General features: G+C 40.8%; 1 protein-coding gene across 1 annotated transcript; it reads right to left on the bottom strand.

The window, feature by feature from the left end:
• Positions 1 to 484: 484 nt before the first annotated feature.
• Positions 485 to 8,488, bottom strand: LOC139301751 (aquaporin-3-like). Its single transcript, XM_070925218.1, has 6 exons — positions 8,381 to 8,488; positions 6,746 to 6,872; positions 4,750 to 4,887; positions 3,289 to 3,407; positions 1,689 to 1,906; positions 485 to 798 (listed from the first exon to the last, which is right to left on the bottom strand). Exons 1-6 carry the CDS (start codon positions 8,486 to 8,488, stop codon positions 621 to 623), a joined length of 888 nt encoding a protein of 295 aa, XP_070781319.1. The 3' UTR covers positions 485 to 620.
• Positions 8,489 to 16,678: the final 8,190 nt, after the last annotated feature.

Genomic DNA, 16,678 nt, shown 5'->3' with positions numbered 1-16,678 from the left:
GACCACATAGGAAGTAGTTCTGCACATAAAAAAAGCAGGAGGGTCTGGTAGGCACATTTGTTTTTTTACCTTTGGAAAGAGCCAGGCTCAGTGTTTCCCCCTGCTTCCAGTCTTAATGAGTCAGAGTAATTGACAGGATCACACTCTCGCTTTTTAACAATGATACTGATTCATAAAATGTGTAATTGGGTGTCGGTAAGGAGGATATGTGTCTCAGGTACCCTGCAGAGGTGGCATTCTACACAGTTCTTACAAAAGAAAGAAATTGCAGTAGAAAAGGGTGAGTGAGAATGCTTTATGGTTTGATGGTGATTAGAAGGTTTCTTCCATCTTTGACACCTTTCCAATACCTCCACAACTTAAACTGTCTTTTCTTTAGCGCTTTCCTTTAGCTGATATATTTGTTTTGTCGGACATGCAGTATGAAGGACATTTGTGAATTTAAGAGAAAAACATATTTTCCTGAGAAACTGTTCCTGTTTATTATGAGATGCCATATGAGCACACGTCTTTGTGATTATTGATTGATGGTTAATATGCTATCCAAGTAGTTGTGTTAGTTAAAGTGATATGTAAAAAACAAAACAAAAACAAAGTTAGACATAGATATTCAGCAGTGCTCATGCATCTTCGTTGGTTGAAATATTGGAAAGTTTGGATCTTTCCTCCTCCTCCTTCTGCTTCTCTTTCACTTCTCCTTCTAAATGGTATCCAATCATTAGCTGGTACATCAGCACACCCACCAGTGCACCCAAGAAGGGGGCACAGATGGGCACAAAGAACCAGTAGGTGTTTGCTCTGTAAGGGAATAAATGGGAAAACATTTTTATTTTTTTCATTGAATTTACCTACCCTAAATAAAATATAAGTGTATATCGGAAGTCACAGAGATGCAATGTAACGGGTTAGTACTACTCAACCTGTGAAAACAATTGTATAATGTCCTCTGTGGCTCTAGAGGGAGCTTTCTTAAAGTTATCATCATGGTTATTTATCTGGACTTGAGACTTTTTAAAACAGAAAGCTTGCATTGCAAACATGAGGTGTGGAGTTTAAAAGAAGCGAGCATGTAGGAATCAGGGAGGGTGGAAAGACGCTATTGAGGGGCCTTAAGGGGAATGTAGTATTCATTGTTATTGGATCTTGACTTGCAGCTAAAAGTCAGGATATCTTGGCCTCTGCTGCTTCAATATTGAGCCATCTTTTTAAAATATTGCCACACTAAGTACACCTCAGTATACTAAGTACACCTTTAATACTGTATCTAAGACAATGTTTCTAGTTTCACTCTTTAACTTTTACTCGTCACACTGTTTGGTTTCTTATAACAGAGACATCTGATATATGATTCTGCCACCAAAAAGTAGTTCTGCATATCTTTGTTCATAAGGGACAGATATCAGAAAGTTATATTTATTTTACTATTAATTTCTAATGTGTGCTGTGGTGGGGATTGAGATGAAGTATGTTTCTCTAGGGAGACATTTGGCATAAAGAGAAGTAAGTTATGGTATATGTTTGCTTGATTGACAGGTGGTTGCTGCTCGCCATGTCCCTCCTCAGCTCTACCCAGACTCCCTCCACGCTAATTTTACTGGTTCCTGAGACACCTATGGGTGATGTCACTGTTCCCAAAAGTTCAACCTGGCATACTGTGTTAAAGAAGTCCAAAATAATGCTGTACTCACGTGAAAACCTCGGTGCCCCAGCCTGCGAGGGCTGTGAAGATGCGTGGTCCCAGGTCCCTGGCTGGGTTGACAGCATAGCCAGAGTTGAAGCCCATCGACAGGCCGATGACCAACACCGAGAAGCCTACAGTGAAGGGCTCCAGACCTCTGGGGACTGGATTGTTGTGTGGATCAACTATGGCCAGGATGCACACGATCAATGCAGCTGTTCCAATAATCTGAGATACAATACAGCGAGAATTATCTATTAATCGTTTTTGTGTATATTCATGTGACGTGATCCTCAATTATTAGAGATAAAATAGTCCTGCTGTTGCGTGAACAATCAGAAGTCCTGTGAGGTATTATCATTATTAAAGGTTTAAGCTTATTATTAAAGGTTTAATCACCTTTAAAAAAAATTGTTCTGAAAACGTTGAGAAGCTGTCAAACTAAAAATGTCTCGAAAAGAGAAATCAATGTGAAATCTGGCGATCACGTCAACTTTTTCATCAGACAACAGCACATCACAGAGTGAACACTGTCCACTGATCTACTCTGACATCAGTGGACGGCGGATGCACCACGAGGAGAGCTTAGCCTGAAATAGGGTGTTTTCTTCTATTCACATGGTTGCATCACTACAGGTCTGGACTTGAGAACAATCAGTTTCACAGTATATGCACACAGTAGACATGGAATAGATTTAAACTCATGCTGTGACATGTCAGGATCTATATGAGCGGCGATGTCTAGTAGCCACCCAGACCAGCAGGGGCAGCCTGCTGGTCTGGATGATGTAACAGAGCTGCAAAGAGCTGAAAGTACTGCAGTTTTTTTTTGTGAGATTGCGTTTCTGACACCAGCACAGAGGAAGCGCCATTTCAGTGTCAACAGGGGTCTAGAAAATGTCTTCAGAGATAAACAGTCAGTGAACAGGAGGAAAGAAGCTGTCTAGTAAGTGAGTGTATGAAAACCTAAAGATGTATATAGGCAGGAATAGAATATTAACTCATTTTCTGATTATTATTAGGCATGGCCAGCATTTAGCTGTTCTGGACTGTGGTGGAGCACAAACTCAGCTGTTGATCCTGTTGAAAAAGAAGCCGCAAAATGTAAAACGTGCAAATTGCTGAGGCAAAAGGTCCATACGTCCATACGATTATGTCAACTTGCGTTTCTGTCTGCTCAGACAAACATGCCTTGCTGGCTGAGGCACACACTCAGACCTCTCCAAGAAGTGTAAGTTCTCTTTGAGATAAACACATGGAGCCATCAGCAGCAGGATTATCTGCACTGCTTCCCTGTTTTTTGATGCACAGCGCGTAATTTCACCTACATTAATTATGTGAATCTTCCGACACAGCGGCACATCTAATTGACTTTCCTTTTCTACAAACTTACAAGCTGTTCCGCACAGATTCCAGGTTTAGACAATCAGACCGAATGAATAGTGACACTGTCCTGCTCATTACTCTGTCTGCTGCTTTTAAAAAGGTTAAAGAAGATGAGATGAGCTGATGTGATGTGATTGGACATTAGGCGACGGACACAGAGAGAGAACCTGTGCTGTACAGTAACTGGAGTGGAGAATACTGACGAGAGGTGAAGTCACTATTACCTGATCAAAGAATCCATTAACCAGGGTGAGATGTTTGGATGGATATGTGGCAAAAATCCCAGCTGTGGCATTCTCCCCCACCACGATTAGCTCCCCTGGGCTGAAGTCCCATAATGCATCTGGTGGAGGAATGTACAAATCACTTTACTTTTTACTTTTACAATTGTTCGTGTATTTTTACAGCACAATAAAGCTTGTAGGAACTCAACTGATTATTTGAACTACATCCTCTTTCTCCTTTTTTTCTGGATTGCAGGTCATTTAGGAGAATAAAATGTTCTAATTGCTGCCACACTGAATGCAAATTTTAGGTTAAATTGGTGAAATGATGTATATTTAAGGGATAAAGTTGACAGCCACTGCAAACAGTGACACACTTGACATTTCAGTTTCTTGTTTACTTTCTGCTTGCTTACATAGAACCACAGTATGTAAGCTAGAGGCAGCACTGAATGGGGGCCAAGGATGCACAAATATAGAAAGATATCACTGCATGCAGGCATGCAGAATAACAGCACGAGCATACAAAGAGGGCAAAACAACATGCACCGACTGTGACACATAGGTTTTCATACAAGTAAACACACGGTTGCAAAGCGCACATGACACAATATGAACAGAAATCCATGAATGCATGTATAAACCAAATTTATAACAACATTTTGTAGCTGTTTCCAGACACTGTATCCTACTTTAACCTCCTAAGACCCAAGCTCTGTCTTAATTTCTCTTTGCTATTTGGGCTTATTGGGACCTGATAAGTATAAAAACTAAGCATCATCTGTTGACATGATTTGGTTGCGCATACGGGGACAATTTTGAATTTCCATATAAGCAGAATTATGTATTATGGTATAACCCAAAATGTGATGTCCACGCATGTTTGGGTTAGGGTTCTTAGGAGGTTAATACTCCACTGACTCTTACTCTGGTGTCACCACAAGGTTGACATTCATGTTTTCTTTCATTATTATTTTTGGGGACATTTATTCCTTTATTAGATACTGCCAGTAGAGAGGTGACAGGAAAAGAGGGAGAGCAAGATTCAACAAAGGTCCCCAATTTCACCTTAATAAAGATATCACCACATTTCTTTTTTTAGAATTCAATAACTACAGCTCCCATGAGTCTTTGAGAAAAATAAACCGATGGAAGGTCTGTTAACTGATCCCTTGTGTACGAGATTCAGTCGAAGTTAGCCACCAAATGTGCGGCATACTGGTGAAGAGCTGCAACAAGTGATGTGCTGCATCACTGACGTGTTTTCTCAGAGAAAAACAACCATTTGGCTTTGATCGAACTGTCAGGCAGGTTTTAATTGTCACCACCAAACTGCTTTCTGGTCTTCGGGGTTCATCCAGCTTTTGTCTCCTCCCACTGAGTAGACAGCAACAATCCTGATTTGTCTACGGATTAGAGGTGTGTGGCTTGTTAAACATTAAAATTTTCTGTTTCACGCACCAAAATACATGGCAAACACAACCGCTGCACCCAGAAAGGCTCCGAGAGTCTGGAAGAAAAAGAACAGCGGGAACTTCCTCCAAGGCTCTCTCCCAAGTAAACACAGTGTGAAGGTCACCGCCGGGTTCAGATGGCCACCTATAGATGAGAAACATACAGAAAACATGGCATATTTGTATGCATATATCTACGATCAGATTCTATGCGATTCACCCTGAGGAAACATGGAGGCTGCTTTATCTCTGCAGTACTGCCCCCCCCCCCTTCTCAGTGAGACTGTTCTAAGCCACCTGTATATTCATTAATTGCGGTCTCAGTATTCCTGTTACGATGGAAGGTCTCTGTGACACAAATTAAATTGGCGGGATGAAAAGATTCAGAAAAGTATCTTTTTTTCTAACCTTGAAGGGGGAAATAACTGCTCTGATGACACTCGTGTGGGTGCCTCGCTCGTATTCACACCTTAATCTTGTCAGGGTAGGAGCTATCTAATTATAAGAGCTTATTTTCTCGGCTGCAATGTGTATTAGAGGGGGGGACAGCCTCATTATAAAGGCATTGAAGAAGTGAGCATTAGTGAGCTGCGAATCCCTTTGTAGTGTTGCTGCTTTTGACAGATGATACTGGCATTGAGGATTGACTCACTCACTTTCCTTTCAATTACAGACCACGTCGTTTTCACGTTAAGAGGTAAGTGCCCCCTCCTTCTTGTGTGTGTGTGTGTGTGTCTCTTTTAAACTTTGCATTCCTCTGTCCACTGCTTCCTGTTCTGCCGCCTCTCACTGCCATCCGTCTGGAAAACACATCAGAAGGGTAAATACTGCACTTCAGATAACTGCCAGTTTACCTTTTGCTGATATTTAGTGTCTGTCAAGCCATCAGTAATAATGACTCCCTGTTATGCTGATGGAAGCTGCAAAGAAAAGCTGAGTCTTGTGGAAAAACTCTGTGAGTGGCAGGTACTTCATGACAGTGATGCAAATGACTGTAGTTATAATTAAGTGTTGATTTTTCTTGATGATAATAAAGTTTTCCTCCCTTTTACGAAATGAACCCTCGCAGTTGTGTTGTTGACATTGGCTTCACTCCCTCGTTGTTGTGGCTTTAGCCGGGGGTTGGTCCTTGACTAGCATGAAATGAAGCTCAGAGTAAGTTCAATCAGGAAGACTCACGCAGTGCCGAACATTACAGCAGCCAAATAAAAATGTAAAAACAGAATAAAAAAGTAAAGTAGCAACACTAGTGCCATAGGTTTGAGAATTCTCAGCTGCCCTGTAGACGTCCATTTTGTCCAGAGCGATTGTCTTAACATTACTATTAAAAATTTAATTTCAAATTAAGTGTCATACAATGCAGTAAAAGTAAATGAAATTTAGGCAGTAATGTTCCAGGCAGAACAGCAGGGACCATCCAAAAAAAAGTTTGGCCGATGCACCAACCGTGCCTGTGTGTTTGTGTTCAGCTTCTGACTGAACTCAGAAATGGCCAGAAACTCTTGTCCTTTTTGTACGTTAATGAGACGGATATGCAGAGAGTTTTTCTCACGAAGTTGACAGATTTTCAACTGCTGCAGACTGAACACTGGACCTCGTTTAAACAAAGTGTTATAAAACTCTCAATAAGAGAAATCCAAATAAGACTTATTTGGGATTTGGGAGGGGAAGTGCTGCCAACACTGCTACTGCTGAAGTACTGTCAGCACAATCACAGATAATGAAACAGATATGTTTCCTGTTCCCTGTAGCTGTCACTCCCTGTCTTTCAGGTATGTGGAATGGTTTTTTTTTCTACGGATGCAGCATGGGTGGAAGCCCAGTCCTAATTTCCTACAATGTAGAACAATAAAGCAAATCTTGAATCTTGAACGGATGTACTGTAAAATTAGGAAAAGTCATGAAGTATCAAAGTGAAAAAAACAACTTTAAGTATGTTTTATTAGCTACACCTGGACCTCCCCTTGATATTCCCCTTGAAATACAGTTCAGTATATCCTCACCTGAGACCTGTCCACTCACAAGGATGCCCAATGTTGCAGCAAAACCGAAAGCAAAGTTGACGGTGAGGAACGTTGCATGGGAGCCTCCACTTAGCACCAGCTGTGCTACTGCACCACAACCAAACATCTGGAAAGAGGAGGGGGTAAAACTTTAGACAAACAATCTGGAATTATTTCATTGAACACATAAACAACACACTTCTTATTTTAAGATCCAGCCCGAAATATGCCGCCAAGTTAAAAGAACAAACCATGACAGACAGTAGTAGAAAAGCTTCAAAGAGAATAACAAAGTCCCACGGTGGCCTGACCTCGAGTCAGGGGTCTAGCTGAGTCTTGCTTTTGGTCGTATCCAGGGTGTGTCTCTCTGACCTCAGAGGTCATGTGTATGTTATAGCTGGGCTTTGTGTGGGACTATTGATGCCGACAACAATCGGACTCCACCCGCGGAGCCCTCCTCCACGGAGGGCCAGCTCTGACCACCGAGGGGACGTGATTGCCAGCAGAGAGAAAGGTCTCCTGGAATTAATAGATCAGTCCCAGCTGGGGAGCAGAATAACAAATGGCCTGGTGTTTCACCGTTGGTGCCCTCTCCTGATATTTTTGTTGTCTGTGGGTTACCGTGAGACACAGAGGGATTCCTGGTTGTTTTGCACCAGATAAAAAACATTTCGTTTTAATTTGAAAGAATGTCGTGGCTTTCCACTGAGTTGAAATAGGTTTCGAGGGGAGGGGGGGGGGGGGGCTACAGATGCTGTCTTCTATCATTAGCAAAGACTATGGATATAAAATAGGGTTCAATGTGTGTAATTCAAATAAAAAGAAGGAAATAACACAGGTGATAATTGATGGAGTGGCAGGTGCTTCAGTTGTAATGAATATAGTTGAAATTATTCAGTGTTTCTCTAACAACATTTTCTGTCATCAAACAACTAAACTCTTGCCAGACACAACAGCAGCCTCACCTCTTCCTCCACAGAATCCCATGGGGGCATTTTCAAAAGATATTTTTCTCTTTCCTCACGTTGAACTGAAACGCTGGTGAAAGGCTTAAGGATGTGTTCTTAGGGAGAACTTGCAACTTGTTAAACATTTTTTTATGATATGTTTACCCACAATATAACAAACTGAAGACAGTAATTCTTTTGCTCACCATCGTGTTCCTTTAATTGCTGGTTGGATTCATTTTTAGATTTTTGACGTGATCTCAGGCATGTTCAGTAGTGGTGCTTCAATTTTCCTTTTATTACATCTCTGTATGCTATTTACTGTGCTGTATGTATGTTGTAGATTTTGTGATAAGTAGGTAATCCACACATGCAGAACTTTAGTTCTACCAAAAATCTAGCTCACACTGCAGATTCAAGTGTGAAAGAGGTATGTTAGAAGTTATTGCACTTTTTAATTGACAAATAGCCGAAATAAATGGCCAACAGAATAAAATATGAGGCACGCAAGTTGAAATGTCAGATTCTTATTTAAGTGTAACCAAATGTTTAATTTAACGGTAGCAGACAATAATCTGAAAACTAGTTTACACCGAGTACAGGAAACATTTAATAATTTAACGTTAACTTGAACAAAATGATCCACTCTGCTCCCTTCAGGATGGATGCAAAAATACTCTTTACTCACCACCAGAATGAGGGTTCCCAGGCACTCTGCCAGGGCCTGGCGGAGGAGCGCATGTCGGATCAGAAAGGTCCCTGCCAGATTCTCCAAAATGTCTTTTTGTTTTCCCATGATGCGGTTATTGTAAGATTATCTTGAGGTAGGCTCAGTGGTCTAACAACGAATGCCAGTCAGTGGCTGTGCATCAGCTTTTAGGGGTCTTCTAAGGATCCCTCCCTTAGTAAAATAAAAAAAAGGGGGGCTGCTTTGGACTGCCTGCCACTCCTAACACATTTCCACATTACTCACAGTTTTTTGTGGCTGCTGAACTCCTGCTCTGACTTACTTTCAGCATTTCTCTCTCTACAGCCAAATATGAAGCTATAAAGTTCTACTCTACAAGCTAACTGATGAGTGTTTTTCAAGGTTTCTTGCCCTACTTTAAAATCATACCCAACTCCAATTAAAACCTAAGTCTTTCTGTACATAACTGTGTACATTCATCAAGCAAAGGACCTCGTCGTGAGGGACATAAGATGATGAAGGCCCTTTCCCAAGCCGATCCCTCTTCACTAGCCCTTCACAAGTCACACTCGCAGCTGTGGAGGACTCTCCACATTAAGGTGAAATGTATAAACAAACTGTGGGATGAACACAACATTCTCCACCATAAGTAGAAAACATCCGTCACCATGGATACTGAAAGATGCCATGCTCGCCCAGCTGTAAGAGCTATATTGTGTGGTGTTTCATTAATGCCTCTCTGCATTATGGATACAATGTGGGCTTGAAACATCGGGTTTTAGTTTAAAGGAGAGTGTTTCACAGCATTGTGTGTCCTCGTGAGGCAGAAACCAGTTGAGACCATCTATATTCTGCTGTGTGCGCTGTACTTGATGGGAATTTGAAGGGTACATACACAAAGACTGCTGGAGGTGGGGGGTCAATAAGGATCCCGACAGCAAATAATCCCGGCATGTATCATGGTTATCTGTGAAAAAAAGAAATCAGGGCTGGTGGTGATGAAGGTTGAGCTTGACCTTGCTGCTAATTTGTTTTAAAGTTTTATTTAACACAATAAAAGAACCTTCAGTTATCAAAGTACCTTGTCAGTGTTAATCTATTAAGAAAGCAGGAATGGTTTTTACTCACCTTGCTGTACCATTCAACCATTCACCACTGTGTGTGTGTGTGTGTGTGTGTGTGTGTGTGTTTGTGTAACCCTCTTCAAGCAGGCTAATGCGAGCGTTATCATTATCTCAGAGTGCACCGTAATTAAGACGTTCACATCTCCTGCTTCGTTCAGCGTATTAGTGCGATGGGAATGGCCAGAGGAGAGAACTTTGATGGTTTATCTTAGAGGTTAGTTAAAATCAGACCGACTTGCTGTTTTGACACAATGCAGAAAACACCCCCACGATAACCCCAATTAACATATTTATTCAAGGACCGATTTATTTGCAGATCGAGCTTTTTTCTATCTGAGGTTTTTCCTGACCACTGTTTTCACAAGATGTTCTCCCATGAGGCAGCTGCCTTTATTTTTCGTGTTTTGTGTTGTAGACTCACTTTGCTGGGGAAGAAAGGTACAAAAAACATCACCTGAGTTTTTCAACATCCAAAGCAAGATTATATCTCCCTTATAGAACTTCAGTGAACTGAAACACTAAATACCTGCAGTATTGTGTATATTAGGGAAGATGATATTCAATTGAAATGATATTTAAATGGAAAATTTGAAAGTTCTAGACTCACTCACAAAATGATACTGCCAAACACACACACACACACACACACCGTCATCCATCAGGACATATAAGACACAGCATGTCCCAACCAGCAGGCTGTCACTTCCACTAAAAGGCTGGGTTTGTTTAACTGAAGCCTCAAGCGTGCAAAATAAATTGATTTTTAAAATACAAATCACAGTGATGCTCACTCTGGTTACCCCAGTGACTGCTCCTGTCATACTGATTACAATTGTTTGTCTCTACGATATTGACCCTACCACTAAACCAAACACAGCGAGGGCAGGTTTAATCTTGTCTTTTCACTTTAAAAATTAAACACACATGCTTATGATTTATATTTTATATTCCCGAGCTTGATGCATAATGCATGACGTTGTGTTTTGTGTGCAAAGTCAAATGTCATATATCGTTCTTTGTAAAAACAACGGGCGCTGCATGTTTATGTGGATTAGTTAGAAGAGACAAAGAGACATAGATTAATACCTGTAAGCTTATTATTTACATTGACGTAATTTTGCTCGGTGTCCTCCACTGCTTCCTCTGAATAAAATGAGTTTCAATTATCGGTGGATTGTATGAAAATTCACGGCTATTGCTAGAGGGTGCTCGGTGTGTGGACACAGTCAGGAGAGAGGCACTGCATTAGCATAACATCAATGTCTTACATCCCCGAATCGAGCTAATCAGTATTCCTTCTGTCATATTAGCGTGGCACTTAGAATCTAAAATATACAGGTATCTGATGATATCACCAATCAGCCATGTCTATATGCGCTGCAGTCACACTCGAATGGAATTTAAAAAAAGAAATGTATGAAAATGCAACTCTGTTGCCCACAAGGGTAAATTATGAACAAATGAAGGCTGGAAAAGGTGACGTGCTGTGATGAGAGTGCACATTATCTCCGCTACCGTGAGCAGGACAGTGGTTATGTACCTTATTATGTAAGAGCTCCAGCAGCATGTTCTGTATACCGGTATGAATGTAGGTACAGTACAGGCACGGTATGTTTGCAGGTGGTTGTTTTCACAGGGCTTTTTTATTTCAAGGGGCCATTATTTTACAGCCATCTTCTGTTTCATATGTTTCATATGGAGAAGGGGTCCACTGTCGATGTTAATATATAGACAGTAAGAAACAAAGTTAAAAGTGAAATAACATAATGACTCTTGATGCAGCCGCCGTCTGACACGGCTCGGCAAGCTTCCTAGGTTATGTGTTTAGTCATTTATATTTCCTGTTTTATTTTGTTACTTACCTCTCCTCTCGTTTCAGACTACTTCCTGCTATTGAGTGTTTGCCGACAGTTTTCCCGATTGACTTCAGCGGTGTCTTGTTTTCCCTCCCTTGTTCAGTAGGTTCTCCTCATCTTAAGCTGTATTCGAAACCGCCTACTATACTAGCAGTACGTACTGATTTGGCCAACATGTAGCATGTGTGACGGCCTCTGACTCTGTCAGTGCTGTGTTGAGTTTTCTTTTTGCAGGTTGCGCGCAGGTAGAGATGGGCGGAGCCATCCAATTCGGGGCCTAGGTGAGTCCTGTTGCCTGTGGTCTTGACACTGTCCTGGATGTATTTCCATATTTGGTGATTGTGAATTCTTCAGATGAACTGAAGAATGAACTGTTACTTTACGGGTTGAGAAAGTTTCCCTCTTATTAGAAAATGATAATATTTTCTTAGCTCATGAAAATTTGAGGTTTTTCACCAGGCAGTGATGGAAATTGTGAGGCAAAAAGTATCTCGAAGAGGAAGAGTTGAAACTCCTCCAGCTCGTTCTGTATGCAGAAACATGCATGCTGAGATCTATCCCATGCATATACAGAACAGTAATGTCTCTCTGAGCTTTCAGCGTGGACTAATAAAACCACAAGAGTGCCGTCTACAGTATATGCTCTCTGTGGAGGAAAAAATATATTTCACTCAGCGTTGCTTCCTGGCCGCTTCGCCACCTCTCCTGACTCTTCGTAATAAGGCTCTTTTATTTTACTGTTTTACGTAAAGGTAAAACTAGAAAGCAGCACATTCACACATTCCCTGATCATGAATGCATAATGAATGCGTGTTCTTTTATTTAACCAATAAGAGCAACGGAAGAGAGTTAGACAGAATTGGATGTGATGATGTGAAGAACGTGGGGGTTATGTTGGTGTTGAGTTACAGTCCATGCATAACAACACTTGCAGAATATACTCATGAGAAGGTTCAGCTCCTGAATCACAACTGCAACTTTTTCAAAGAGAGCATCCCGACCTTTTCAATAATATGCTGATATCAGTCAATCAGAATTCAGAAAAACATCCAGAATCTGGTTTAGAAAAGAAAACAAGGGTCACCCGTTCATGTGCGGTCATCCTCTACAACCACACTGATAAAAGGCTAAACAAACAAACAAAACACCGGCTGCAGCCTTTGTCCTTCGTGCATTTCTGTGGTTTTACCTGTTTGTACATGTTCATACTATTTACTGTGTTGTGGCATTTACTTCTTTTACTCCAATAATTACATGATTCTTTAAAGTGGCTACACTCGATGTCGCTCAATGATCCTAAAGAGAAATATCACCTGAATCTGCAGCTCCCCTCAGCTTTAAAAAGCTTCATGGCTGATTTCAGTTCATTGTTTAGCTGTCTGGCCCACAGCTGAACTGTTATGGTTCACTCTTACTGCTCTCATAGTGCAGTTTTCTGTGAAAAAGCTCTAAAAACCCACTGTACACTACCTGCTCAGCACCAAACAGCAGACAAAGTTAGAGACTAGCTGATGAACATAGTGGAGCATTAAGCAGCTGAAGAGCCAGATATTTCCCCCAGAGACTAGAACAGAGCTAAAAGAGTGTGTATGCACTTAAAGTCCTCTCGTCATTTTCGTACATATTGCAAAAGCATGCCCAAAGCTGTAGACAACTATTATTAATGAGCTTGTGAATACATTTATGTGTATGTCAACAAATGAATTTACAATGAAACGCCAATATCCCATCGTGATGTTTTACCACACACTAATTAAAATATGCTCATGTTGACCAACAACAGCTCTCAGTTATCGTTCAGAACAGAATTAGTGGTATCTGAGACATATTGGGTGTTCTTTTGTTTTCGGGAATTGGATTTTAATGAAATGTGGTGAGTCAGTACAGAGTTTGTATCCTGGCCATGTGATGTGTTTTGGATAATAGCCACTAAAATCAATGTGGGACACGCCCATGTTCACAGTGTTTACAGTGTTTTCTTTCTGTAAAATAAAAAGTCTAAGTTATATAAAATCATAATTAAATGACCTATATGAATACATGTAAGTAATGTATAATAATGAGTCACTCTCCAAATCGTACTACCATTATAATTTCTAGGAACCCTGAATGCCTGAAAGTCACTCATACAGAGACCTGCAGCAGACAGCCTCTGCACAGCTTTAAGAATACCAGATAATGGCCACGACATTTCCAGGCTGCAAAGCATGCTGGGGCAGTGCACTGGGCAGCTAAATTACACGTCAAGCCGCTTTGCTGCCTATAAGGATGAACTGCTACTTGTCTGACTGCCACTTGTACAGCAGCTTTGCCTCCTGGCAGACAATGCTTATTGCTTAGCATTCTTTAAGCTGTCTGGAAGCTACTGTATATAATAATGTTGGGCTGTTTGCAAGGCTCAGTGTCATTGGGGTGCTTAGCCAAGTATCCAGCCATATTGTTTTGCTGCTTGGCAGGCATCTCAAATTATCTACAGAATTTGCTCCAGTCTGCCTTAAAGCAATGTATTATTATTTACTCTGTGGGAGATTTTGCTGTCTGGTAGGCTAGCATGTTATACTTCACTGCAGTCATTGTCAACTATTCTTCTGCTTGACTGGAAATTGCCTCAAAAGCTAAAGAATACGAAGAAAATTCATAGGCCACCACGAGAGAAACTGTTCATTGTTCTGAATTATATCAAAACGAATTCACTAACTTCAGAAACCTGCTTATTTTCAACGACAGGAGTTAAAATGTGAAGGTTGAAAGGAATAGTTTGACATTCTGGAAAATAAACGTATTGGCTGTCTTGCTGAGAGCGAGACGATAAGATCGATACCGTGTCTGTATGTTAAATATGAAGCAGATGGAAAGGGCTAGCAAGTGTTAATTAATGAGCATATAGGTGCAGGTAAGCAGATTTACTTAGGTTACCTTTGAACTCTTTATTAATCTTCTCAACTCCCTCTCGGCAAGAAATCAAAATCAAATTTTTCCCCCAAATGTTGTAATAGTCCTTGAAGACACACTCACAAGATAAAAGTAGGTTAAATACAATTCCAGGAAATTACCGAGACATTTTGTGTTATTGAGACTACTGTTATGTGGATCACATGGATGTGTTTTTTTTAAATACTGAGTGCATGATTCTCTTTGAACAGCTTGCCAGCTGTTAGCCAACGACATGGGGTCTGAAAACGACCTCTTTCTGAACCCCCATCCAAATAATTTCAAAACTGTAAATCTCTGTGTGTCAGAGCTTTGTCTGCCCTCTAATGATCGAGCGCAGTCTGAACATGTCCCCGCACTAACTGAAGTCAATTAGAGGTTTGATTCCTTCTAACCTGTGGAATCGACTGAGGTAGAAAGGCAGAACACTGCATAGATGCTCCTCTGCAGAGGAAAGAGACGGTCTGACAGCCCGTGTTTAATCTGTCCATGTCAATCCATCATTGTCAGCCATCACTGTCACAGGCTTATACCCGAGGCGGATGATAGAAAACAACAGTGTGGAAACAAAAGTGTCCTGGGAGCGTCACATCACAAATTTAGCTCACATCAGAATTACAGTATGCTTTCGGTAACATGGTTTCTGGTAAATATGAATTTTATTTGGATGTTTTAATGTGTTCTTGTACCTGAAGCGCTTAAGCAATGCTTAATGTCTAGTAACATTTAATTGTGGGAAGTATGACATAATCATTATAATTTAGCTTTGTGACTCATTCTCTTCAATTTGTTTCTAGGCTTCTTAAGTCTAAAAGAATCAACCAATCAAGAATATTAAAGTGTTTATTGATGGTCAGACGTGGAGATCTAAGGAAAAGGAAAAAAAGACTCTAATCCAATAAATTATAAATTCTAGTGCAACAAAAACAATAAAATATCATAATGCTGTCATACTTGTGAAAACCAACAGATAACAGTTTTATTTGCCCGTTCAGACAGATTTCAAGCCGACCTGGCGATACGATGACTGTACAGAGGAGCGTCGTTGCAGCCTTTTCTAAACAACCAAGATGGCTGCCGCTGATGAGGAAGGCTCTGTTGAATCCTTTATCGCGACAGTTTATTTTCTCTAAAAGACCAAACAACGTTTTTTGTTGATGAGATGTGTTTGCTGTACTTCCGACAGGACGCTCAGTGCTACATCACACGTTTTGTTGCTCTGATTGGTTGTAAGTCTATCTAATTGTATCCAGCATTTTGGTCTGCACCCGTTGATAAGACCTCTAGCAAATCGAAAATTAACTGAGAGGTTCTCGACTTATTCGCATTTGCGAAATTGGTCCGGCGATGCCAGGCTACGTGACTATCTGTGAATAGCCTTTTATAACATTAGACAGCGTTTGAAATGAAGAGAGGGTCCCAAAGTCAATGCTTGTGCATAAAGAACGATTCATATGGCTCCATCATGTGCAGTTTCAGATGCTATTACTGAGACCAAACAGAGAGGGTTGCAAATGAAAAACCCTATTGTGTTAAACTGACCTCAGCGAATATGAGGATGCATTATAAGCTTTTACCTTGTGAGAAATTACATTATAAGGCCCATCAGGGTTTGACAGAGCTTTCAGCTCTGACTCTTTGTCTGAGGGGAGGGCGCAGGGGAGAGTGCAGGGAGATGAGCCACTTTCTACCCGAGGCCTCTCTAAAACAAGGTGAAGACTGTAATGTCTCCAATGATGGTTTTAGGTCTGTAAGATGTGAAATGATCTATCATAGAGAAAAGTCTAGAATTCAATGTAGACTTACAGTAAAATAATAAATCATAGCAAATCATCATCAATCATTAGACCTCTGCTCAGGTTACAGTATGCAGGAAATGACATGATGTCACCAAACTCCACGCACTAATAAGAATGATAAAGGTGTCATTTGTCCCCGTCCAAACAGTTGCCACAAAACTGTCAGGGAAGTGATAGAGGTGTCAGTCAAACTCAGCCTGTTCACACCCACACAGTCCTTAGAGGATCAGGGTCTAATCAGGAAAAATAAGTGAAAATACTTGTGTAGGTGGACCAAGGAAGTGTAGGGGCTTTACAAAGTCACTGGCACAGGAAAAATGTTTTCTATTAATAATTTGTGGCTTATAAAGTGAATGAAATGCAAACAGTTACACTGGGGAATATCATTAAAGAACAATACTGCCCAATCACATATGACACATCCATTTAGTGTCGCTATGGTGATATGAAATCCGACGCTGAACTGTAAATCAAAACCTACGCCGTAGATATCTTTTCTTAATCCCTTGCGTCAAGTATAAATCCAGCTTTACTGTTCGCGCCTGCACAAACAAGGTATAAACTCTCTAAGTTTTACCATCAAAATAT

This window comes from Enoplosus armatus, chromosome 18 (genome assembly GCF_043641665.1).
Source record: "Enoplosus armatus isolate fEnoArm2 chromosome 18, fEnoArm2.hap1, whole genome shotgun sequence".
Taxonomy (NCBI): domain Eukaryota; kingdom Metazoa; phylum Chordata; class Actinopteri; order Centrarchiformes; family Enoplosidae; genus Enoplosus; species Enoplosus armatus.
The sequence above is the reverse complement of the archived record's forward strand: the minus strand, read 5'-3'. Positions and strand labels throughout refer to the sequence as shown.